At 53.6% G+C, this 24,722-nt stretch overlaps 1 protein-coding gene across 1 annotated transcript in view; it reads left to right on the top strand.

Annotated features, from left to right (window-relative positions):
* CNGA3 (cyclic nucleotide gated channel subunit alpha 3) overlaps positions 1-23,012 on the top strand; it is a gene marked incomplete at both ends in the record, with an annotated part of 28,550 nt that extends 5,538 nt beyond the window's left edge. Inside the window, 5 exons of the mRNA XM_080685013.1 lie at positions 4,028-4,147; positions 6,719-6,895; positions 16,032-16,136; positions 18,399-18,505; positions 21,613-23,012. Coding sequence (XP_080541139.1) covers positions 4,028-4,147; positions 6,719-6,895; positions 16,032-16,136; positions 18,399-18,505; positions 21,613-23,012 — 1,909 coding nt within the window. The remainder of the gene's footprint in view (positions 1-4,027; positions 4,148-6,718; positions 6,896-16,031; positions 16,137-18,398; positions 18,506-21,612) is intronic.
* Positions 23,013-24,722: the final 1,710 nt, after the last annotated feature.

Raw genomic sequence — 24,722 nt, 5'->3', positions numbered from 1 at the left:
TTGAACGAAAAAATTGAGTTTATGCCCTGAAAATACCAGAAATAAAAAGTCTTGAATTTTTCTTTTCTATCTAGATCTGCTTAATTGACTCCATTGTTTAACAGCTGCCTGGTATGTGTCTGAAGATGATACAATAGGGAAAGACTTTGGAATCCGAGATAGGGGGTTGCAGCTAGGACCCAGGGCACCCCAAGTCCAGCCCAATGCCCTGGGGCAGCTCTTCCAGGTGAGTTTTGGGGCCTGGAGGTCTGCGTCCCACAGAAGAGACACCTTCTCCATGTTGATCCGTGAGCAGAGCCCTGAGCAATTATCAGCAAGAAAACCATTCCAGCTGCTTCCCGGGCAGAAGGCGAGAATGCATGGCTTCACCCCCGGCACGTGTGGCTACGGCCCTGCCTGCTGCCCGGATGGAGGAAAAGAAAGATAAGGTCTCGTACTCTCCACTCTGTTCTAAAAGACCCCTTCTGTTTACTCCCATGTCCCCAGTCACTGGAGGACAACACCAGATGCTGCACTGAGGGCAAAGTTAACCACCACTTCCGGTCCTGGTGGGACCTCTGTCCCCTCCCCTGACAGGCAGCCTTAGCCTCAGGGGCATCCATCCTCTGAATAAATGAGCGAAGGAGATGAGGTGAGCAGTATGTGTAGGAGAGTGCCTTGTCTTTCAAAAAGAGCCACTTGTGTTGCCCTCCTTGTTCTTGTTCTTGCTGATCACCAAGTTCATGAGCTTCTTCCTGCAAAAGCGCCGTCACCTCCTAGAGTTGGGTCTGTGGTGGGAAGGCAGGCGGCTTCCTGGCCAGATCTGCTCACTTTGCAGAGACTGGGGCCCTGTCCAGCCCTGGCCCCAGCGCCTCAGCCAGCTCCAGGCAGGACAAGGCCCGGCCCCCAGGCTCTCTTGCCTCTGAATTTCCCTGAGAAGTTCTGATCGTCAAAAGTGTGTCCTCGGGGACTCAAGATGTCATCTCATTCAATTCCTCTCCTCTTTTCCCATCTCCTCTTCCATCTCGGAAGAGTAGCTAATCGGTTTACTGTTTCAATACTGCAAGCATTTAACAAACTAGAAGGAAGGCATGAAAGGTTAAAGTAGATGGCACACATGAGCAGGCTAAGCAGCTGTCTCCACGGGTGGATGAAGAAAACTGAATTTATTCAAGGAAAGGGGGTGAGGGATGGGATACCCAGCGGGAAGGGCTGAGCCGCACTGGGCCAAGGGGACACTGGGTGGCTGATGGCAGCACAGGAGCTGGCGGTTCATCCCTATACACAGTCACTGGCGGGAAGCTCTTGTCGTCCGTGGGTTTGGGGCTGAGGTGGGCTTGGGGTTGCAGGTGTGCGATTAGGTGCCTCAGGACAGTGTCCACTCCTTGTGTGGTCTGACTCCTGGTGTCCAGCAAGCTTTTTCCTGGTCTTTGTCTCCCATGGTGGGAAGCTTACAAATGGCTGGAGGGTGGTATTGTCCTACGGTCCTAACAGAAATCACGGTAGAAATTCAAGCATCGAGAACCAAGTGCAGAGCTGCCTGGGGAAGAAAGGCTCCCTCAGGCCCTTGAACTTGCATCATAGGAGGCTCCCCCATTCTTCGCGGCTAACTGCGCTTCTGCACTGGAGTCTGCGCACAGCACTCAAATCAATATGAAATCATCTTTTTTTTCTTTCCTATTTGAAGACCAGGAAACACCCTCAGGGGGATGAGCGACCAGCCCACAGAACTCCTGGTTGGGTGCTGGGGCAGAGACGGGCCAGGGCCTCTGGCTCTGTCACCCCTCCTCCGAGTGGGCGTCAGAGGGCCAGGCCACACACCTCAGCGGTCCCTGCAGCCAGCGGCGGGCCTGCTCTGAAACCGGTGGGCTGCAGCCGCCTCACTGGCCCACCAGCTCTGATGTCATGGGCAGTGGTTCCCCTGCTGCTAATCCAGGAAGCCCGGGCTCAGGATGTCTCCCACATGATTAGCAGGCGCCAGACTCACAGAAATGCGGGGCGACTGCTTGGTGCTGAGACTCCCTGAGGGGCCGCTGGTGGGGACAGAGCACCTCCATCCTCGGGGGTGCCTCCGATCTGCCAGGTGCATGTGCCGCGGCAGCACTCTGGATGCTGGCCCACCTCCCGCCACGTGCCAGCTGCTAGGTCCAGGGGCTGGGGAGACAGACTCACGTGTCCCCGTCTCCTCCTCCTGGAACTGACCTTGGAGCGTGCACGCCACCTTCGTAATAAACAGAATATTGCAAGGGCAGCTGAGATGTAGCTTCCTACCTACAGCAGCACCCGACAGGTCTCTTATTTGTATAAGGATGAGAAGTGAGTGTCTCTTATAGGTACAGAGGTGGAATTCAGTCAAGTGGCTTGAAAATAGAGACACGCCTGCATAGTGCAGCTGGGTGGATCAGTGTCATGTCTCTATCACATGCCACAGGGCTCGGTCCTCAGCCATGTCCTACTCAGCTTCTGCTCTAATGGTACCATATGTGGAAATACAGAGGGCAGCTTCATGGAGTGGATGCGAACAGGCTTTGAAGTGGGATGGGATGACATTCAAATCTCAGCTTTGCCACTTGGCTGTGTGCCCTTGGGGAAGTTAATTAACCTCTCTGAACCTCGTTTTCCTCTCTTATAGGGCTGTTATGTAGATTAAATGATACAATATATGTGGCTGATATGCAGTAAGCAGTCCATAAGTGTCATACAGTTGGTGTATGTATTTGTGGACGAGATGGAGTTGGGAGGAAAGGCTAGTGTGATGCCACTGTATACCAAGGGTCCCAAACATCGAGTGACTCAGATAAACGGGAGGTCCCATACTTCCAACAGATAAATTGTACATGCAGCAGCCATGTTACAGGACTTGGGTTTTGGCTGCTAGTTGGTGCTGGGAGCACCAAAAGCACATGGACCCACAGCCTACCAAGACCTCTGGCTTGGGCTCCCGCAACAGCCAGATGGTTTTAGCCTCCCTGCCAGTCAGGAGCGTAAGAATGCAGGAACCTGCTCCCAGGAGGATGCCCGTGAGGGGAAGGGACTTGAACCCGGTGAGGACTGGCTGGGGGACCCGGGGGTTCTAGCCTGGAGAAGCAGCACAGGTGTGAGAGCTGTCCCGCACGGAAGGCGGCCATGGAAGAGGCAGGTGCCTGCCTGGTCTTAGCAGAAGAAAGGAGTCTTGAGATGGGGAAGCTGAGGGAGGGGCTGTACAGAGGTGGCCTGGATGGGATGCGGGATGGCAGTGAGCCCTCCCCATGCCCCTCTCCCCCTTGGAACGCAGGGGTGATGAGGAAGGAGGAGGCCGCAGCTCAGTGGCTGGGGTGTAGCATTCTGACTTCTCCTCACTCGGTGGGAGAAATGGAGCCTTTCCCTGACATTCATTCTCGCCTCCTCCAGCCGTCACCACCTTGTTAAGAGGGCTGATTAGGTTGGGATAGGCCATGAGATAGAATCAATTTGTCTTGCCCGGGCTCTTCTGGGTTGCAGACTGAAGTGCAAATCCCTAGAGGCCAAGGCCAGGATGGCTCTTACTCAGGCTGGTCAAACCGCAGCCCCAGGAGGTTTTCAAAGAAGGGAAGTATTCCCAGAGAACTGGTCTTCTTCCCATAAACACTAGGGAAGGCCTCCTGAAGGAGGTGGCCCTGAGCTTGCCTTAGGAGGTAGGATTTCATTAGCAGAGATGAGTTTGCGCTGAAACCCTTTTTCTGGAATTAGTGTGGATGAGGCTGCTCTGGCTCCAGGTGGCGGCGCTGGGACCGCCCCCTCCCGGTGCTCTGACAGGGACCATGTGTGCTGGCTCGCCCCTCTCACTGAGCCCATGGCAGCAGCTGGCCTTGGGCTGCTTTCCTCGGTCAGGCTTGCTGTGAAAGAAAGGCCACATTTATCCCTTGAGCAGGATCTGCGGCAGCGTGACCTGAAGTGGGAGCCCTGGGTCGAGGACTCGTGACGGCAGCTGTCCTCACGGAGCAGGGCATCTGGCCATCTCATCCTGAGTGTGTCCAGGAGGTGCGTGAGCTTGAAATCAATTCAGCCTGCTGCACATGTGATTTCCTAGGACCCGTGCGCCCGGCGAGGAGACATCCTCAGGACTGCAGCCAGGGATCACCATGGAGACCAGAGGACAGACTGAACCCAGGCAAGCCTCCATCACTGTCACCAGCCAGGAGCCTGCCAGGTAACTGATGGATCTCAGCTTCCTTCTTAGGAAGGGGGAGACTGAGGCAGAAAGAAAGTAGGTGCATCTCGAAAAGAAATGGTGGGTGGGATGGGCTGAAGATTTGGAGGAAAAGAGGTAGGAGCAGAGCAGTCAGACATCCATCAGCGAGCAGTTCTCTCTTGGGTCAGGGGGTCTGAGCTCAGGAAAGTCTAAGAAAAGCTGCCTCTATCTGAACTTGTTTTAATGAAAAGTTATATTGAGAGACTTGCTCAATTCTGGAATAATTCAGGGGGAAAAACCGACCAGGGAGGGTTCAGGAAACAAGTGCAGGCAGCCACGGGAGCCAGATGCCCACTGCAGCACGGAGATGGTGGTGGCACTTCCGAAGCAGCTGGGCAGGTGCTCACCAGCATAGCATCTTCCTCGTAGCCACATCCGAAAGATTAGCCAGGCTCTCCCTTCTGGTGACATCTGGGCTCTGGCTTCAGTAGCTGTACCACCTGAAGGGAATCATTGCACCTTTTCCAGTCTCCTCTGAGATGCTAACGCGGCGGCCCCGGGCGGGGCGGAGCTGCAGCCAGCGCTGACTCACAGCAGGGGCCCACAAACCTGGGCACATGGCTTCCTTCCACCAATTCTTTTTAATCCTCACCTGAGGATGTGTATGTTTAGAGAAAGGAAGGGAGAGGGAAACACTGATGTGAGAGAGAAATGTGCATGGGTTGCCCCGACCGAGGATGGAACCTGCCACTTAGGTATGTGCCCTGACAGGAATCAAACTCGAAACCTTTTGGTATACAGGATGATGCTCCAACCAACCGAGCTACCCAGCCAGGGCACCATTTTTTTTTAACAATGCCATAGTTATTTTACATAATCATGTCTTGCACAGTTTTTGCTTAAGACAATTACAAACATTTTAATTATTTATTCTTCATATTTTTCATTGTGGAGGACGCTACCAATAATTATTTCACTGTTTCATCTTAGCCATTTCAGTGATTCCAGTGTTTTTGTCTTACTGATGAAGTGATGCCTTAGGCCCATAGTTGGCAAAGTGCGGCTCTCGAGCCACATGTGGCTCTTTGGCCCTTTGAGTGTGGCTCTTCCACGAAATACCACGGCCTGGGCGAGTCTATTTTGAAGAAGTGGCGTTAGAAGAAGTTTAAGTTTAAAAAATTTGGCTCTTGAAAGAAATTTCAATCGTTGTACTGTTGATATTTGGCTCTGTAGACTAATGAGTTTGCCGACCACTGCCCTAGGCTCTTTAATTTCATGGAAGAGAAGCCTCCAAACCAGCTCAAATTAAAAGACCTGGGGCAGGGGCGGGGCAAGGCAGGCTAAGGTTGGGAGGGGCTGGGGCAGGGCTGGGGCTGGGAGGGGCTGGGACGGTGCTGGTAGAAGGTCAATGGCCACCTCCTGGAAATGGAGCCATGGGCCCCTGAGGGGAGCTGGGGAGGGAGTACCTGCTCCCTCTCACTGTCTGGTGGAGTTTCAGGTCTTGGTGCTTCTTGCTGCTTGTCTACTGCTTCTGTCTCAGCTTGCACATTGCAGGCACAGGCTGAAAATGGCCTGCACCACGTGATCTTGAGCTGAAACATCCAATCCCATCTTGGAGTGGCTCTTAGATCAGTGGCTTGCGTGACTGGCTCAGCTGTCCATCTCTGAGCCTCTGCGGAGACTGGGGGTGGGGGGTAGGAGGGGTGGTATGGCCTCAGTTTCCCCTCCACGGCAGAGGGAAGATGTGGAAGGGGAGTGTCCAGAGCAGACTCGTGGGGCTGGGAGGCATCTTGTCGGACGTTCACAGCAGCTGGAAGCATCCGCTTCTGGGACGTTTTCTTGCTTCAATTTATTCCCTTAGGCTTAGGTCACAAGAGTGCAATTAGGTCAAAGTATGTGACGATTTGTGACTTCATTTCAGGTTGCTCAGAACTATTTTTATTGGGTTCTGTGGTGTGCACTGCCGGTGCCAATTCAGGAAACCAGACGCTGAAATACAGAGCTGAGCCTCTCTTCCATTCCCTCCTGGCAAAGACGGATGGCAGGAGGCCAGCTCAGGGAGGATGGAGCAAGGCCAGCTCTGTGGATGTGGACTGCGGTCCCAGGGCCTGAGGCCCCGTGGGGTCTGGCTCCAGGAGAAGGGCCAAGGCAAGGAACGACAGAATTTATGCACAAGCCTGGGAGAAAATGAGAGCTCCTGTAAGAAACAATAATACAATTGTACTGAAGGGCGTATTCCTTAAGCCTTGCTCGAAAGTTTTCACCATTTGGAAATAGAATTGTTTACACTTCCTGTGCTTACCAGTTGTGACAAAGAGTTCCACACGGGGCAAAAGGAACAGTGAGCAGAAAAGCTCATGCATGCCCATTGGAAGGAAGGCCTATGCCTTTGTGGAGTCAGGTGTTAGAAGGACAAGGCCATAATGAGGGCACCGTCCCTTCCGGAGGGCGCTGAGTTCTGGGTGCACACAGAGGAGATGGGAATAAACAGCCCATAGGGTGAGGCGCAGCCTGAGTCCAGGACCTGGTAAGAGGTGAGCGCTTTCCTCTCCCTCCTCCGTGCGCTGACTGCCGTCTGTGCCCCTCCAGGCTGTGGCGCCTCATTGTCTCGCTGCGCATCTGGGCTTCCAGACACGCACACCACCGGGCACAGCAACCGGACGCTTTCCTGGAGCGTTTCCATGGTGCCGAGCTCAAGGAGGTGTCCAGCCGAGAAAGCAATGCCCTGAGCCAGGGCGGCCAGGAGCCAGCAGACAGCGAGAGAAGGTGAGGAGCCAACAGGAGGTGAACCACCTGCGCCAGGCAGGAGGCATCGCTCGCTAGGTCGGCTCAAAGCTGCTCCTGGAAGAAGACTTCTGTCTTGGGAGAGCACCAACTGTCTCTGCCTGAGTCCAAGAAGTCCTGCAGGAGAAAAACCCTTTACCCAGAGGCCCCAGCCTCCTGTGACCCTGACCCCATCCTATTCAGAGCTCAGCTAGTGTCCCGGGAACTGGTGCTTTCAGGTGGGGTGCTTGGCTCACCCATCTCTGTCCACCATAGTGCCCTCCTAGACTGCACTGTAACCCACCTTGATATGAACCCACCAGAAACCAGGAGCCTCGGGGAGAACCTCAATGGTACCCAGTTTTATGCAAAGGGATGCATGCATTTGTCTGGGAAGAAGGTCTGCAGGTTGGTGAGAATTTTCAAGGGGAACCATTCATGTTCCAGATCAGGTTAAAAACCATGGAGAGGAGGAGCATAAGGAGGGGCCGGGTAGGGTGGGGAGAGTGTTCACCTTTGATAGGAGAAGGGTCTACAGAACAAGGGTCTGGGCGTCATCTTGCCCACCCACAGCCTTCTCCACACCCTTAGACTAATGGGAATGAGCAGTCGACTCTGTCGACTTCCCAATGTGGCCAGATGAGTGGAGGGTTGAGCTAGGACCTTATCAGGGCCGGGCTCGACTATATACAGAGGCCTGGTCAATGGCCTCTGTATATAATGGGAAGGGTCAGAGTGGGTAGATGAATTCGATGGTGCAGGGTGGTAGCTGGTCAATTAGGGAGGCTTCCTGGGGGAGGAAGCCTGAACTTTTGAAGCAAAGTCCCATTGGCAAGCAAGGTGTTCGCAGAGCAGGTCTTGGTGCGGTGGGTTTGGGCTGTGGGACCACCAGCACAGAGGTGTGAACACGCCCATGGAGTTGAGCTTTCGCTCCTTCCCAATCTCACAGGGAGGTGTGGCTTCCTGGGTGCTCAGGTGCTTGGAATGAATCCTCAGATGATCCTGTGTGAGGAGCGGGAGACCTGGGCAGGGCAAGCAGAAGTCCCCAAATAGCATTTGGCTGGATGGTCAGCATCATGGAAGCGGGGCCCCGAGGGTCAGGCTGGGGTGCTACGGGCCACTGGCTTTGGTCTCCAGGTCTCCTAAGGGGTCTGCAGAGACCACGAACCAGCAAGCCACCCTCCAGGTCTGCGAGGCCACGCTGGCTTCCTGCACCAGCCGTGCCCCAAATGTGCCTGGTAGTGGACAACTTGGAGAGAATGCCTTTGACCATGAAGTACTGTGCTGTCCAGCTTTAAATAGATGTTTGCTTGGATGCAAAACCAGCTCCACCTTCTACCGGGCTCTCACATAGATCAGGGCGGGCGGGACCGGAGGAGTTAAGATGGATGTGAGGGCGGGGGATGGGAGCGGAGAAACTGAACCCTGGGACAGCTCTGCCCACCATCTATGTTCGCCCTGCTAATTGGAAGTGACAGCTGTGACCGAATCCTGGAGCAGGTGCCCTTTGAGAGCCAGGCCTGTGCAGACAAGGGCAGCAACTTGTCACTGCTGCTGCGGTGTCCACTCTGGTGTGCCAGGCACTTGGCAGCCTTACCTGAGAGCGCCGAGGCCAGGGGCCACGTCGGGCCCATGGCTGCGCCCTTCATGCCGCTGTCACACGGTTAAACTGCATGAAATAGAGTCGAATCTGAGGCAGATGCTGGATGGAGTCAATGGTTGATCGCATTTATCCAGAAGCCTCCGGTTAGCCAAGTGGTCACCCGCTCTTCCCCCAAGGCTTCCATCACAGTGAACTAGTCACAGCACATTTTGGTCCCTGACACCCCCCATTCCTAAAGCTGCGTGCAAGGCCCAGGAGGTGGGGTAGTAATAGCACCTGGGGACGGTCCCATGCGTGGAGCTGAGTGCCGGTTCCCATGTTCACTCCCTCGGCCTCCTGCAGTGGTGGCTGGCCCGGCCAGAAGCAACGCCCACACCTGCAGCTACTCAGAGGTGTGAGTATCTCTGCTCCCCGCTGAGCCTTTCCTCCTCCGAGATGCCCAGCTTTGCCTCCCTCTTAATCCTGCTTCCCACCCTCCAACACTGCCACACCATTCTAGAATCCTGTTCCTTCCATTGGAACGCCATCCCGTGGACAAGGGGAAGGACATGGTCATTTCTTGGGGCAGGTCATTTGATCTCTTTGTCTCAGCTTCTTGTCTATAGAGCAAGGGGTTGGATGGGATGGACGTTTCAAGCTTAAAGAGCTTCCATTGCTGTGTATTTGAGTGCAAAGCCAGGCTCCTTGTGGAGCAGTGGGTAATTCTTCTCAGAACCCCCCGCACCCCACCCCACCCCGTACTCCTGGGTGCCAGTGAGACGCTCTCATTCAGGCCGATTCAGGCCAACTTGGAGGATGGAATCAGGGCAGTGGAAAGAGGAAAATGTTATTTATTTATTTAGTTAGTTAGTTAATCCTCACCCAAGGATATTTTTCCATTGATTTGTAGAGAGAGTATAAGGGAAGGGGAGAGACACGGACAGAGAAAAATTTATTGGTTGCCTCCTGCATGTGCCCTGACCAGGGCCAGGATTGAACCCGCAACCCAGGCATGTGCCCTTGACCGGAATCAAACCTAGGACCCTTCAGGTTCCCAGGCCAGAAGCAACGACCGATACTCTATCCGCTGAGCCAAACCAGCTAGGGAAGAGGAAATTTAAATTTGTCCAGAGCATAGCCTCTAGAAACGGTGACCCGCTGCCATTCCTTTCTGTCACCAGATGCTGAGCCGGCAGATAGCTATGATGTGTGATCATGGCAAATGCCACTCAAGAGTCCAAGGAGGGCGTGTGCCTGTGTGACCATACATGTGTGTTAGCACGTGTGCACCATTCTCCTGCCTTCTTCATGGAATGCCATGGGAATAGGTAGAGGAGCATCTCAGTTGGAGCTTAGGGAAAAGCCATCAATATCAGGGAGAAATGGCAAGTCCTTGACTTCCAGTTGAAGGAGAAATGAGCCAAGGCTTTTTCTTATTTCCCTTTGTTCCTCCAGTAGAACATTTTTCTATTTTCCTCCCTGAAACTTAGTTGCATTTTGTTTGCATAAATTTGGACAGCAAATCCAGAAACCCAGATACCAACAATCAAGAAAAATGAAATTATTTCAGCTACAAAACAATAGCTATTGCAATATGTGCTTGATTTAAAGCACCTGATTTTTTTTTTATTGTCTAAAATTTTACGTATGTCTCCTTTTACCCCAATTGACCCCCTCCCCCATCCCTTCCCAGCCCGGGCAAGCCCCCACAGCTGCAGTGTCTGTGTCTATTGGTTATGCTAATATGCATGCATGTAAGTCCTTTGGTTGCTCTCTAACCCCCCCTCCACTACCATTTGTCTCTATATTGATCTATTCTTGTTCATCAAATTATGTTGATCATTATATCCCACATATGAGTGAGATCATGCGATATTTACACCTTTGAAACCTGGGTTGGGTTCTGCAGTCAGGGAAAGGCTCCAGGCACTAGAAACCAGGGACAGAGGCCCTGGGGGTCTCTTGGCTCCTTCGTCCTGGGCTGCCATGAGGGTGAGGATGGGGGTGAATGGTGTTGGCTGCACTGAGCTCCTATAAATCTTTTCAGGGCTCATATCATGGGTCCAACACTGCAGCCAAGGACCAAGGGACAGAATTGGAGACTGTGCCAAACAGGGCCACCTAGACACAGAGGTACAGAAACAACTCCTGTGGACACCCATCCTCATTCTTCCACCTCTTCGGGCGTTTCCTCTTAGTCCCCTGAGTCCTGACTCTCCCTCCCTGATCAAACTGTTCCAGCCAAAACCAGTATAGTTTTGCAGCTGTGTGTGGGTCTTTTGGGTCAGTGCTGGGAGGATTTGGGGGTGCAGCTGGATAGTGCTGGGTCTTTCAGAGGCCCTCAACAGGTTGGTAGCCAGAGGAAAGGCCAAAGTCTGTAATCGGGCCAAAATCCTGGACAAGGAAACCTGAGCCTGGTGCAATGAGAACCCTCAGCAAAGTTTAGCATGCCCAATAAGCTTGTAGGAAGCGCCCTCTGTTGGTGTTTTGATGTTAAGACCAGTGGCAGAAAGGACTTAAGAGGGCATGCATAGAGGACAGAGAATGGGTGACTGTCCTTGCTCTTCTCACTTAACAAGCTAAACAGATTTTATTCTTATTCTATGTATTCATATATGCATTGTCAGAAACTTTCAAAACACAGAAAAGCACACATGAGCATATACCCGCAGAGAAGTACACGTCATGTTAACAGGAATCCCATTATCAAAGAAAACCCTTCTTAACATACTGGCAAAGATACCTCCCAGTTTTTCCTAGGTATAAAAATTGAATGGATAGATAGACAGATATATATATATATATATATATATATATATATATATATATATATATATATATATATATATATTTAATACAGATACTGGTTAAGAGCATTTGCATCCCAATTCGAAGCTTTGTGACCTTGGGTAAGTTACCTGACCTCTCTGCGTCCTGACCTGTAAGATAGGTATTGCAGTGTTGTCTGGCTTGCAGATTTAGTGAAGACTAAATGTGTTAATTATGTAAAGTGCTTAGCGCAGTGCCTGGTACATAGTAAGTGCTCAATAAATATTGACTAGTATGTTAAGCAGAATAATTTCAGACTGCAGCTGGAGCTGGGCTTGGGGGTTGGGACCTCAGGCGGCAGGTCCACCTGGGCCAGGCATGTGAGCACAGGCAGAAGATGTGTTGTCACTGGCCAGGCCCCTACGGTCCCCATAGCGCCCAGCCCTCCTGGCTGCCCACCTTACCTCTCCTCCATGCAGCACGGCTTCTCGCCGGCCAGCCCATAGCAGCTGCCTCCAGCAGCTGGAACTCACCAAAGACAACTTCTTTGACATGGGCTCTGCGGTCCTCACGCCATGTCCAGTTCTTTGCCCCCTGGTTTGGACACTGTGAGAGGCTTGCCCTGGAGTGTGAGGCTGCAGCTACCAGATTAAAAGGAATTGTTCCATCAGCAAAGGTTGATTGTGCTGCCAACACAGACACGTGTAATTAGCATGGAGTCCGTGGGTATCCGATCTCGAGGCACCTGGAGATGTGAAGAAGCAGGTGCTGGGATGGGCCCAGGACTGCTGAGGGGATGCAGCCACCTGGACAGGCAGGCAGACCAGCGTCGGTTCCTCTTGGGACTGAGGAAGGTCAGAGAGACTCATGAGTGATAAAGAGATTTCTGTGGTGGATTTTTTTCAGAGATTTATTCAGTGAAGCTCTGAGTTTCTAAAAGCAGCCAGCAACTTGAGGCCCTGACCGGGTAGCTCAGTTAGTGAGAGCATCGTCCCGATCTGCAAGGCTGCGGGTTCAATCCCCGGTCAGAGCACATACAAGAATCAACCAATGAATGCATCAATAAGTGAGGCAACAAATGGATGTCTCTCTCCCTCTCCCTCCCCCCCCCCCTCTCTAAAAAAAAAACAACAAAAGTAATAATAAAATAAAAGCAGCTGGAAACTGGAGGGATAACTAGGGATTTGCACACAACGAACGGTGTTGAGTTTCTGGTGAACAAGTGTGGTGATGAGAGAGGGCACCCCTGTGTTTTGTCCTTCACATCTGATGAACAAGGGTGAGGACAAGACTGGCATATACAGAACAGAAGATTTAAATTCATCCAGGAAAACATGTTTGGTGTCGCCCTCACATGACAGAAGATGACGAGGGCCTGACACGACCCAGGACTTCCCAGGGCTGGCTCTGCTGTGGACCCTGAAACGAACGCCAAGGGTCCCGGCTGCTGGAGAAACGGGTGAGAGTGTTGGCCGAGAAATCCCTGCATGGATGCTGGACACAAGCTCAGCTTTAGACACGCACTTTCCATTCTGGCTTGGGAAGCACTGCCGGACAGGTTTCTGTTGTTCCGTCAGAACAGCAGGAAGAGAGGGGTTTGTCACGCAGGAGTCCTTGTGTGAGGCCAAGGCTCTGGGGAGGGTCCTGCAGGACTACTTTTATGGCAGCCTGAAGGGATGCCTGAGGTCTGAGCCTATTCCCAACAGCAGCATCGATCCGTAAAGGTAGTGGTCGGTAGAGCAGTGGTTCCCCACGGAGCCAGGCCCTAATCCCTATGCCCTGTGGCTGTTTTCCCTCCATGGCAAAAGGGACTTGGCAGATGTGATTGGGTCTAAGGGCCTCGAGACAGCAGAGATCCTGATTCTGGATGATCAGGGTGGGCCCTTTAATCACAGGCTTTCCTTGAAGTAGAGAACCTTCCGCAGCTGCAGAGAACCAGGGAGGTGAGAAGAGCTCGGTCCGCCATTTCTGGCTTTGGAGGTGGGAGACGGGGACCACAGCCGAGGATGCAGCAGCCTCTGCAGTCTGGGGATGCCTCAGCGCACAGCCGGCAACAACACAAGGATGCTGGTCAGGTCACTGCAGGAAATCAAATTCTGCCAACAGTCCAATGAGCAGGAAACTCATTCTCCTGAGTCTTCAGAAGGGTCACGGCCTGTGACGCCTCAGTGTTAGCCTCGATGTTAGCCATGCCACACTCTGACTCACAGATCTGCAAGGCCACCCTGGGTCGTGTAAGCCATGCACTTGGGGCAATGTGTTCTGGCAGCAATACAAAACGAATGCAGCTACTACTAAACGTGTGTGCAGCCTGCTTTGTAACAGCTAAACACCAAGGCCGGTTTCCCCTGCCTCGGGATATTCTTCAATGACACTTAAAGAGGCCTCTGGAATTTCACTGTCAACGAAGCTGTATGACTAGGTCGCTTACGCTTCTGACTTTACACGCAGTATCAGTAGCTATTCTTTTGTAAGCATGTTTGCACACAGCTTTGGTTATTTCCTTGGGAAATGCTATGTGAACTGTACTGATCATTTTCAATGGGTGCTTAATTAGCAGACATTTCCCCTCCAGTGCCTCCCTCCAGGGTGTGCAGTAGGGAATCAGAGGGGCCTGCAGATGGCTGGCGGGGACCCTGGAGGCAGGCCAGGTGCCTTACCCTTGGCCTGTGTCCTCAGCTCTTCAATGGGCCGTAATGCCTGGCTTGCAGAACAATGGTAATGATGGACAAGTGACCTTGATGACTGCCAGTCCTTAAAAGATGGCGGTAGAGAAGAGGAAGCGGAGAGAAGCACCTGTTGAGGAAATAGCTACACTCGCAGGCCTTCCCGCGAGGGGAAGAGGGGCTGTTCCCCGCTGCCCCCCTGCCCCCCAGCTTGCTCCCCACCCAGGTTTTCATTCGATGCCCAGATAGGTTTTGAGAACCAGCAGGCCACATCCTTCCCTTCAGAACAAAGCGCTGCGTAGGTGACTTTGTCACCCTAAAGTGTGGATTTGGGGTTATTTCCCAGCACCTCACAATGCCTCGTTTCAGCTGGTTGAGATGTCCCAGGGGCTCATGAAAATGGGTCGGAAATTGCTCAACACTGAGCTGAACCTCTGTGGACAGGTCGGTGGACACGCGTAAGCCTCACCGGCTGGTCTACCTCACACTTCGGGAATAATAATAACAATAACGATGATGATGATGATGATGGTGATGGTGATGATGATATCAGTAACCTCCTTTCTGCCAGTGTGCTAGAAATAGCCACTCCCTGCTGTGGCCTCTCCTCCGTGTCACTCCGGATCCCCCTCTCCGAGTGGTGGTGTGTGTGCTGTAAGAAAATTGCTTAATGTCCCCTGCATCCTCCAGCGACAAGGCAAGAAAGGAGAAAGAGAAAGGGAGGAAGAGAGAAAGGAAAACTGCCTCAAACAAGAGGAGTAATACTGAGAGAAGTACTTCCAAACCGGTTCAGTAGCACGTGGAGCCTGCCCGCGCCCGGGGCCAGGACCTGGGGCCCAGGGTGATGCTGTCAGGCCTCCGGGGAGCCCTGGAGAGGGGGCTGCAGATGAGGACTTGATCCCAGGAGGCCAGGCTCATGAGTCCTGTGAAGTCTCCCCCAGCAGAGGGAGGCCTGGCCCAGCTCTGGGGCTCCCAGGGGGCCTACTGGGGTGGAGCCTCAGGTGAGCAGTTAGGGGCTGTCTCTGTGAACCTGTGGCATGCCCCTCCCCCCCCCACACCCCCCCCCCCCCTGCCCCGCCAGGCATTCTATCTGCCACACAAGAGCCTCCGCACAGCCCAGGTAAGCTGAGGCCTTCTCCTGCACTCGTGAAAATACTGCAGTCCCAAACCTCAATCCTAACCCAGTGGCGAAAAGGGTTTGGAACAGTCCAGATCCTACCAGTGAGAGGTAACCTTGCACTGCGGGTCCCAGCGAGGCAGGAAGGCCCGTCTCCTCCGGAACAGACTGGAGCCAGCACAGGAGGCGTATGGGCTAGGGAGGAGACACAGGGACCCAGAGAAAAAGAGTCCTCGGCACCTCGATAAACTCGAATCCTCCCCACATCCTGGGAGGGAAAACAGAAAGCACCCAAAGCCATCGCTTCTCTGCGTGTGGCCACATTGCCCAGGTGATGCCCAGGTTGGTGGTTTGGATGGTGAGGCAGGACCCAGGTGCTGGGAAATGAGCCTTTAGAACAAGCATGTCAAACTTAAAGGCTAACATGGGCCAAAATAAACGAGGCATGCAGCCTGTGGGCTGCGAGTTTGCCACGCTTGCTTGAGAACATCTGTGCAAGTGACGCGAGCACGGTGGAAAGCCTTCCCAAGGGAACGTCCCAGGCTCCCAAATTCTGCTCCGAGAGGAGCTGCCGAACCCTGAGCAAGTGTGAATGCACATTGGCAGCCCCTCCTGGAGGGCTTGGGTGGCCTGGGGATCTGCATTTCCACAACGCTCCCAGACTCCAGCAGCAGCCCTGTGGCATCATCGAGCTGCCTTTTCATTCCCAGCATCCTGCGGACATGGAGGATGCCACGGGGCACGTGGGGATGTCACCACCATGATGTGATAGGCAACTTGGCTTCCTGGGGAGCTGAGCTGGGAGGGGGCACCTCCAGCGTCTGCCCTGCCTCTCAGCCTCTCTTCCCATGTGAGCCCTGAGACCGACAGGACCTGGTCTGGAATAGCCCTCTCTGAGGTCCCGCCCACCAGGGTCCTCGGGTTCCTAAGCGAGGCCAAGTGTCCAAGCCCCTCCACAGCTGTGGTCTCTCAACACACGGCACTGTTTGTGGTGTCTGTTTCCAGAAAGAAGGACCCCGTTGTGGTGGACCCCTCTAGCAACATGTACTACCGCTGGCTGACCATCATCGCCCTGCCGGTCTTCTACAACTGGTGTCTGCTGGTGTGCAGGTAGGGGTGTGGCTGGGCCTCCACCCAGGGAGGGGGTGTAGGAGGGAGGGCTGCCTGGTCTCGCTTGTCCCTGGCTTCAAGACGGGACTCTGAGTGTCACTCAAGAGCCCGGCTCCTCTCGGCCATGCAGCTGCTGGCGCCTGTGTCTCCATCAGTGAGGCGGCTCTGGAGGAGCACCATGCGGGCTCTGAAGCGCGTGGGGAGCTGTGCCAGGGTCCACAGCACCTGGGAGCCTTGATGGAGTTGTAGGAGGAAGTTGAGGGCGAGCTGCAGCTGCTCTGAGGGCAGGGTGTTCTGAGGGCAGGGTGCAGGGGAGGAGCCTGCTCTCTGATTGTGGGCTGTGCGTTGGTGCAGGGGGAGCTGCTGCTCCTCTGAAGGCCGCAGGGCCTTTGGGTGCTCCTGAGCAGGCTTGCAGGGCAGGGGCGTGTCAGCGTCTGCTTCGGGATGCAGGGGCGAGCGGTGGCTTTTTCGGGGACAAGCAAGGCTCAGGGACTTCTTTAAGGAAGCTGCAGGAGAGGGAGGCAGTTCCTCTCATAAGAGGCAGAGGGAGGGGGGACTCGGGGTCTCTCCTAGGAAGACGCTGCTCCTCAGGGCAGGTGGGGGCCAGGCTTTCCTGGACAAGCCTGCAGGACAGAGACCTGGCGCTGCTGGCCTCTGTGGGCAAGCAGGGGGTCTGCAGGAGAGGGAGCAGGACGTGTTGTTTCTCCTCCAGGGGGGTAGGCGGGGTCTGGGCTTTCTGAGCCAGGTACAGGGCAAGGATGCAAGGACAAGAGGCTGCATGTCTGACAGTGACCCGTGGCTTTGGGGCATCCTGTTCAAGTCCAGAGATAAGACCACAGGGTGAAGGGACCCTGGTGAGGGGTGGGGTGGGGGGGAGTTTGGGCCCCTGGAGGGGATGAGCAGGTACAGCTACTCTTCTGGGGGTAGGGACTCTGGGAAGGCTCTTCACAGGCATTCGGGGACAGAGCTGTTGATTTTCTGGGGTACACAGGGGGTTTGGGCTTCTCTAATCAAACTTAGGGAAATGATAAGGGGTGAGCTGCTACTCTCTGAGAATAAGCAAGGGGTTGGGGGCTCTTCCCAGCAGGCTGCTGGGCAAGGACACAGGGTGGGCTCTTGCTATTCTGGGGGTAGTAGGAGGCACAGGGGAGGGAGGCAGGGGAGCTGTGGGCATTCCTGAGCAAGCCTGCAAGGCAGGTATCACTGTTGGAGATATGCAGGGCTTTGGGGTCCCTGAGCACGTGGTGGGGGCGCGGGCAGAGGTGCTGCTCGGTGAGGGTACGCAGGGCTTTGGGGTCCCTGAGCACGTGGTGGGGGCGCGGGCAGAGGTGCTGCTCGGTAAGGGTATGCAGGGCTTTGGGGTCCCTGAGCATGTGGTGGGGGTGCAGGCAGAGGTGCTGCTCGGTGAGGGTACACAGGGCTTTGGGGTCCCTGAGCACATGGTGGGGGCGCGGGCAGAGGTGCTGCTTGGTGAGGGTACGCAGGGCTTTGGGGTCCCTGAGCACGTGGTGGGGGCGCGGGCAGAGGTGCTGCTCAGTGAGGGTATGCAGGGCTTTGGGGTCCCTGAGCACGTGGTGGGGGTGCAGGCAGAGGTGCTGCTCGGTGAGGGTACGCAGGGCTTTGGGGTCCCTGAGCCAGCCTGCCAGGTGAGACTGCAGGGTGAGTCCTGCTCTCCTGGTGGTGTTGGGGCTGCCTGCCCAGGCCGCACGGCAGATGTGCAGAGCCCCCGGGCTCTCTGAGTGTCAGGGGGGCTTTCAGGATTATCTGAGCAAGGGGTGGTCTCCTCTCCTCTGAGGGTAAGTTGGGGTGAAGCAGGGAGAACTGAGGGCCTCTCCCAGCTCACCTGGGGATAGAGGCAGGCTGCTGCTCTCTGGGGATCAGGGGTATTTTGCGGGTATTGTCTGTATGAGAAATGGTGAACATAAAGATGGAGAAAGTAGAAAACATTTACTGGCTTGTTCCGTGGTTAATCCTCCAGAAATTCTCATGTCTTTGGCCTGGGAAGGGCAGGTCCTCAGCCTGTTCCTGACCCAGCAGCGAGGCCCAGAGAAACCACCCGGCCTTGGAGCTCCCTGCTCAGAGCAAGCAGGGCCCGCGCTTTGGGGTCAATCCCAGCTCTTCTTAGCTACATGACCTTGGACAGAAGCTTCTGGGAGCCTGGTCCCCTCCTCAAGGCCTGGTGATGACTCGGGGGCACAAGCCCTGCAGGCCGGCCAGTGCTAGAGGGCCCTGCAGACATCTCTCCCTGTCGCCCTGGCGCAGGGCCTGTTTCGACGAGCTGCAATCCGAGCACCTGATGCTGTGGCTGGTCCTGGACTACGCGGCGGACGTCCTCTATGGCCTGGATGTGCTGGTGCGTGCCCGGACAGGTGAGTGCCCCCAGCCGGATGTCCTGGGCCCGGCCACAGGCCCCACATCAGGAGGGTCCAGGGGACCACACCATGTTCAGGGAGATCCAGAACGGTAGGGTAGACATTTCCTACCCCTGACCACTAGAGGCCAAGCAGGTCTGGGGAGCCTGCAGCAGTGATGGGGTGGTGTCACCTCAAGCTTCCTCTGCTCCTTGGACAGAGCCCCAAGCAGGGGTCATGACCCTGGGTTCTGGTCTCTCTTGTCCCAATGAGCTGTGTGACCCTGTGGAGGTCGAGCTGTCTTTCTGGGCCCCATTGATATCTCATTGATATTGGAAATAAGGAGGCCACATCATCATCTCAGAGCCCTGCCCAGCGCAGCTGGAAGCAGGAGGCAGGAGGCAGAGCTCGGTCAGTCTTCGCTTGGGCAGCCGGAGGACCAGGACCTGCTGCTCCGTGGCTGTCAGAGGAGCACTCGGGTGGAGAACTGACTGGAACAGGCCTTCCCGCAGGTGCCTCGGCTGTAAGTGGGGGCTAAAGCCCCAGCCGCAGCCCCAGCCCTGCATCTTTGGGGCACCTTTTTCTAATTTGCACAAAGACATCACAAAAGCTCGTGGAGGCCCTGCTTGTGACTTCCAAGATTTTTTAGCTAAAAACTGTGCCATAGCTGTCGATATAAACATGCCGGATCACAGCAACAAGCCGTGCAGCTCGGCAGTGCGCAGAGCGATGCAGCCACCTCCTTTCCCCAGAGAACTGCTGCGCTGGAGACAGCAGGCAGGACTCTCCATTGGCTGACTTTGAAGCTGAGGCCAGAGACGCTGAGTGACTGGCCCAAAGTCCACGGTCACTCCCAGCAGCCCTCCTGCTTCCATCCACATCAGAGCCTGGCATCGTAACAGAAGTCCTCATGCACACAGCCCGAGGCTTGCACGGTGACTGAGCCAGTCCCGGTGGTCGGCCACTCCGCAGTCACGTGAACCTAGCAAGACACAATTGCTCCTGGAGTGGCCCAGCTCCTGGGGCCGGCTGTCCCTGTTTCAACCAGTTCAGCAGCACAGGGCACTCTGACTCAAGTGTGGCCCACCCTCCTCGTGCCTTGGTGCTACCCTGGCAACCTAAGACTCAGCAGGAATCCAGGGGTGAGGAGGCAGGTGGGCAAGAAACCAATTGGCTGTGGATTATATTCCAAAGGGGAGAAAAAAAACTCTTCAAAATTGAAAGAAAATGTAATAAGGAAGTATCGAGGCGTCTCAAGGCTCAAGGAGTGTCATGTAATGGTCTAGGTCCGTGGTCGGCAAACTGCGGCTTGCGAGCCACATGCAGCTCTTTGGCCCCTTGAGTGTGGCTCTTCCACAAAATACCACGGCCTGGGCGAGTCTATTTTGAAGAAGTGGCATTAGAAGAAGTTTAAGTTTAAAAAATTTGGCTCTCAAAAGAAATTTCAATCGTTGTACTGTTGATATTTGGCTCTGTTGACTAATGAGTTTCCCAACCACTGTCAAGCATGTCAAACTCAAAAGCTAACACGGGCCAAATAAACAAGGTTGAAGTTTATGTGGGCGGCAAAAATACAAAAGCTTCAATTTTCATAGAAACATAGGTTTATCTCCATAGAGACATGCAGAATACAAAGGACTGAAATAAATGAGTCATCGTTAACATAAAATAATAGAACATTTTAATAAAATTAATATTTTTTCTTGAACATTAACTTACCAGACACTGAATAACTGCACAAATTAATAAGCATAATACAAATAAACCTATTTTTCTTGTTCTCAGAAAGGGAAATATTTCCTGTTGCGCACACCAAACAAGTCAGTCCAAGACTAATGACATGGCCATCGGCTGCTAGTATTAGTGGAGAGAAATGGTGCGCCTGCACGTAAAGACGCATAAGGGAAACGAATGCAACATGATTATAGTAATCAGTCACTAGCGAATGTTGTAGTTCGTTATTAATAATTATGTGTAACAGGATATTGTAAAAGTTAAGTTACGAAATTTTTATTAAAATGTTTCTTACATACCGTTATGTTGGCTGAGCCGCAAAAATATTTCTTGTGGGCCGCATGCGGCTTGCAGGCTGCGAGTTTGACATGCTTGGTCTAGGTTCTCAATAAACATGAGTTAACCAAAGAATGAAATAAAGAACGGGCGTTAGAAAGCAGGATGTCCCTGACTCCCAGCGTCCAGGCCCGTCTGATTCTCGGGGGTGAGCTCCAGGTTCCATGCTCCCAGAGCCCCTTGGATGATGTCGTGTGCGGCCAGCAAGGAGAACACTGCTTCCCTGGACAGTGTCTCCAACAGGCAGCTCATGCCCACTGCTGACTGGTGGTGCCAGCTGCATGGCCATGACCTGTGCTTTTAACATTTTTATTTGTGTTTTCAAACATGCCCCCAATCAGAGCGAGCAGTATTATGGATCCTCGGGTACCCTTACCCAGCTTCAACAGTCATCAACATTTTGCTAATCTTGTTTCTACCCCCATCCCCCACCCCTTTCTTGGCTGGACTATTTTAAAGCAAATCTCAGACAGTAACCCTTATACCATGTATCTCTAATTTTCAAGGACTCGTTAGAAAATATAACTTCCATTTATGTTTCAAAAATTTTTTTATATATATATTTTATTGATATTTTACAGAGAGGAAGGGAGAGGGATAGAGAGTTAGAAACATCGATGAGAGAGAAACATCGATCAGCTGCCTCCTGCACACCTCCTACCAGGGATGTGCCCGCAACCAAGGTACATGCCCTTGACCGGAATCGAACCCGGGACCTTCCAGTCCGCAGGCCGACACTCTATCCACTGAGCCAAACCGGTTTCGGCTATGTTTCAAAATTTAATAATCATTTCTTTCTATCTCTAATGCCCAATCCACAGTCAAATGGACCCAATTGATCTATATTTTTAATTGAACAAAATGGATTAGGACATCATAGACTGGTAAATATTAGTACATTTCCTGTAGGAGTGGTAAGTGTGTTTTTGAAGTGGTGTCTAATATTAGTGTACCACTATGTCTTCTGTGGTCAGGATGTGAAATATCTTTCTGTGGGCCCTGGTCAAAAAACACAGCCTCTTTGGTGCCCAAGTGACTTCCACCTCCCTCTTTAGGCTTCCTCGAGCAAGGCTTGATGGTCAGGGATACCAAGAGGCTGTGGCGGCATTACACAAAGACCTTGCAGTTCAAGCTGGACGTGCTGTCCGTCGTCCCCACAGACCTGGCTTATTTCAAGCTGGGCATAAACTACCCGGAGCTGAGGTTCAACCGCCTGCTGAAGTTTGCCCGGCTCTTTGAATTCTTTGACCGCACAGAGACGAGGACCAGCTACCCCAATGTATTCAGGATTGGGAACTTGGTTTTGTACATCCTCGTCATCATCCACTGGAACGCTTGCATCTACTTCGCCATTTCCAAGTTCATTGGTTTCGGGACAGATTCTTGGGTCTACCCAAACATCTCAAACCCGGAGTACGGGCGCCTCTCCAGGAAGTACATTTACAGTCTCTACTGGTCCACCTTGACCCTCACCACCATCGGTGAGACTCCACCCCCTGTGAAAGACGAGGAGTACCTCTTCGTCGTCGTAGACTTCCTGGTGGGTGTCCTGATTTTTGCCACCATCGTGGGCAACGTGGGCTCCATGATCTCAAACATGAATGCCTCCCGGACTGAGTTCCAGGCCAAGATTGACGCCATCAAACAGTACATGCAGCTCCGCAAGGTGACCAAGGACTTGGAGACGCGGGTCATCCGGTGGTTTGACTACCTGTGGGCCAACCGCAAGACGGTGGATGAGAGGGAGGTGCTCAAGAGCCTCCCGGACAAGCTGAAGGCTGAGATCGCCATCAACGTGCACCTGGACACCCTGAAGAAGGTCCGCATCTTCCAGGACTGCGAGGCGGGGCTCCTGGTAGAGCTCGTGCTGAAGCTGCGGCCCGCGGTGTTCAGCCCCGGGGACTACATCTGCAAGAAGGGGGATATCGGGAGGGAGATGTACATCATCAAGGAGGGCAAGCTGGCAGTGGTGGCCGACGATGGGCTCACCCAGTTCGTGGTCCTCAGCGACGGGAGTTACTTTGGGGAGATCAGCATCTTAAACATCAAGGGGAGCAAGTCAGGGAACCGCAGGACAGCCAACATCCGGAGCATCGGTTACTCGGACCTGTTCTGCCTTTCCAAGGATGACCTGATGGAGGCGCTCACCGAATACCCTGATGCCAAGAAGGCCCTGGAGGAGAAGGGACGGCAGATTCTGATGAAGGACAACCTGATCGACGAGGACCTGGCCAAGGCCGGGGCTGACCCTGAGGACATCGAGGAGAAGGTGGAGCACCTGGAGTCCTCCCTGGACACCCTGCAGACCAGGTTTGCGCGGCTCCTGGCCGAGTACAGCGCCAACCAGATGGCGGTGAAGCAGCGCCTCAGCCAACTGGAAAGCCAGGTGCGGCTCTGTGGGCCCAGCCCTCTGCCTGAGGGGGTCGCGCTGGACCCAGAGACCAAACAGCAGTGAAGGCAGGGAGGTCCCTCTCCTGCCTCAGGGAGTCAGCTGTCTGCGTGATACTATGTAGCCCAAGGCCAGGGACTTGGCAGGGTTGCATTCCAGCTCCCCCTGCCCTTTGCAAGCAGAGAGCCTCAGCTTCCTCATCTAGGAAATGGGACTTGTTTTGGCAGCCACAGTCAAGTGGCAGGTTCTTACCAGGTCCACGGGGAACCCTGCGAGGGGCGGGGCCTTGTGGAGTGCCGGTGTCCCCAGGCCAAGCATATGAAATCGTGGACACTGAACTCTTATTTATTCACCCCTGAGGAATTCTTAGACGTCTGACCTTCCCTTTGTTATTCATGATCACCCCCACCCCACCCCCTCTGGCACCTGCCTCCACCCCATGCCGGAAGGGAGAGGCTGAACATGTCTGAGCAGATTTCTGAACCTGGTACCTCCTCAGGGGCTCTTTGTGACCCTAGAAACCCAGGCCTTTGGTGGAGCTGTGACAAGCTCAGAATGAGGCAAGGTCACCCCATCTGAGGTCACTTCAAGTCGGTGATGCAGATCCAGACGCCCTGCCCTCCAGCCCCTGTGGAACAAGAATCCCTTCACCTTCCTTTCCTCCCTCCCTCCCTCCCTCCCTCCCTCCCTCCCTCCCTCCCTCCTTCCTTCCCTCCCTCCCCTCATCCTTCCCTTCCTTCCTTCCTCCCTTCCTTCCTTCCTTCCCTTCTCTTCCTCCTCATCCTGTTCCTCCTCTTTTTTCCCTCTTCTTCTCAGAAAAAATGTCCCATTTTGCTTTGGCAACTTTTGACTTTTTTGTGGTCTGATATCCTATATAAGAAAGAGGTAATATGCAAATTAACCCTCATGCCCTCACAAGATGGCTGCCTACGACCAGGCCAACAGGGGGGTTAGTGAAGGACAACCAAACGACTGAACAAGCAGGCTACGTGGGGCGACCAGGCTGGCAGGGGGTTAGTGAAAGACAACCAAATTACTGAACAAGCAGGCTGCGTGGGGTGACCAGGCTGGCGGGGGGGTGGGGGGGGCATGAGGGGCGACCAGGCTGGTGGGGGCAGTTGGGGGCAATTAGGATGGTGGGGGGGCAGTTAGGGGTGACTAGGCTGGCAGAGGGGGGCAGTTAGGGGCAACCAGGTAGGCAGGCAGGTGAGAGATTAGGAGCCAGCAGTCCAGGATTGTGAGAGGGATATCTGACTGCCGGTTTGGGATCGGGCCTACACCAGCAGTCAGACATCCCCCAAGGGGTCTCGGATTGGAGAGGGTGCAGGCTGGGCTGAGGGGACCCCACCCCCCATATGCACGAATTTTGTGCACCGGGCCTCTAGTAATCCATATGCCACATAACTGGGCCCTAATATAGTTCATACAAAAGGTGCTGCATTTTCAAGTATGTATTTTGATGGGTCTCTTCTGGTTTTTATTATGAATCATTTAACCATTTTAGATATAAAAATAAATATAAACGGTCTATTAAAGGAAGTTATGATGCAAGGTCATATCATCAGCAAAATGCAACTAGCAATGTATTCTCAAAACACATATATTTTAAAAGCCTTAACTATTAATTATGCCTCCATTCATATTTGCACAGGAAAAATAAAGACAGATTAAAAAATATTGAGTGATTCCTGCTTCATTTTTATTTCATTTTTTATTTTTTGTATTTTGTCATAAGGGAAGATGCAACTGAGGTGTGTTTCTAGGGCCATGGCCTGG

This window comes from Plecotus auritus, assembly GCF_963455305.1.
Source record: "Plecotus auritus genome assembly, chromosome: 8".
Classification (NCBI taxonomy): Eukaryota; Metazoa; Chordata; class Mammalia; order Chiroptera; family Vespertilionidae; genus Plecotus; species Plecotus auritus.
Note: the sequence above shows the minus strand (reverse complement) of the source record. Positions and strands in the feature narration are given on the sequence as shown.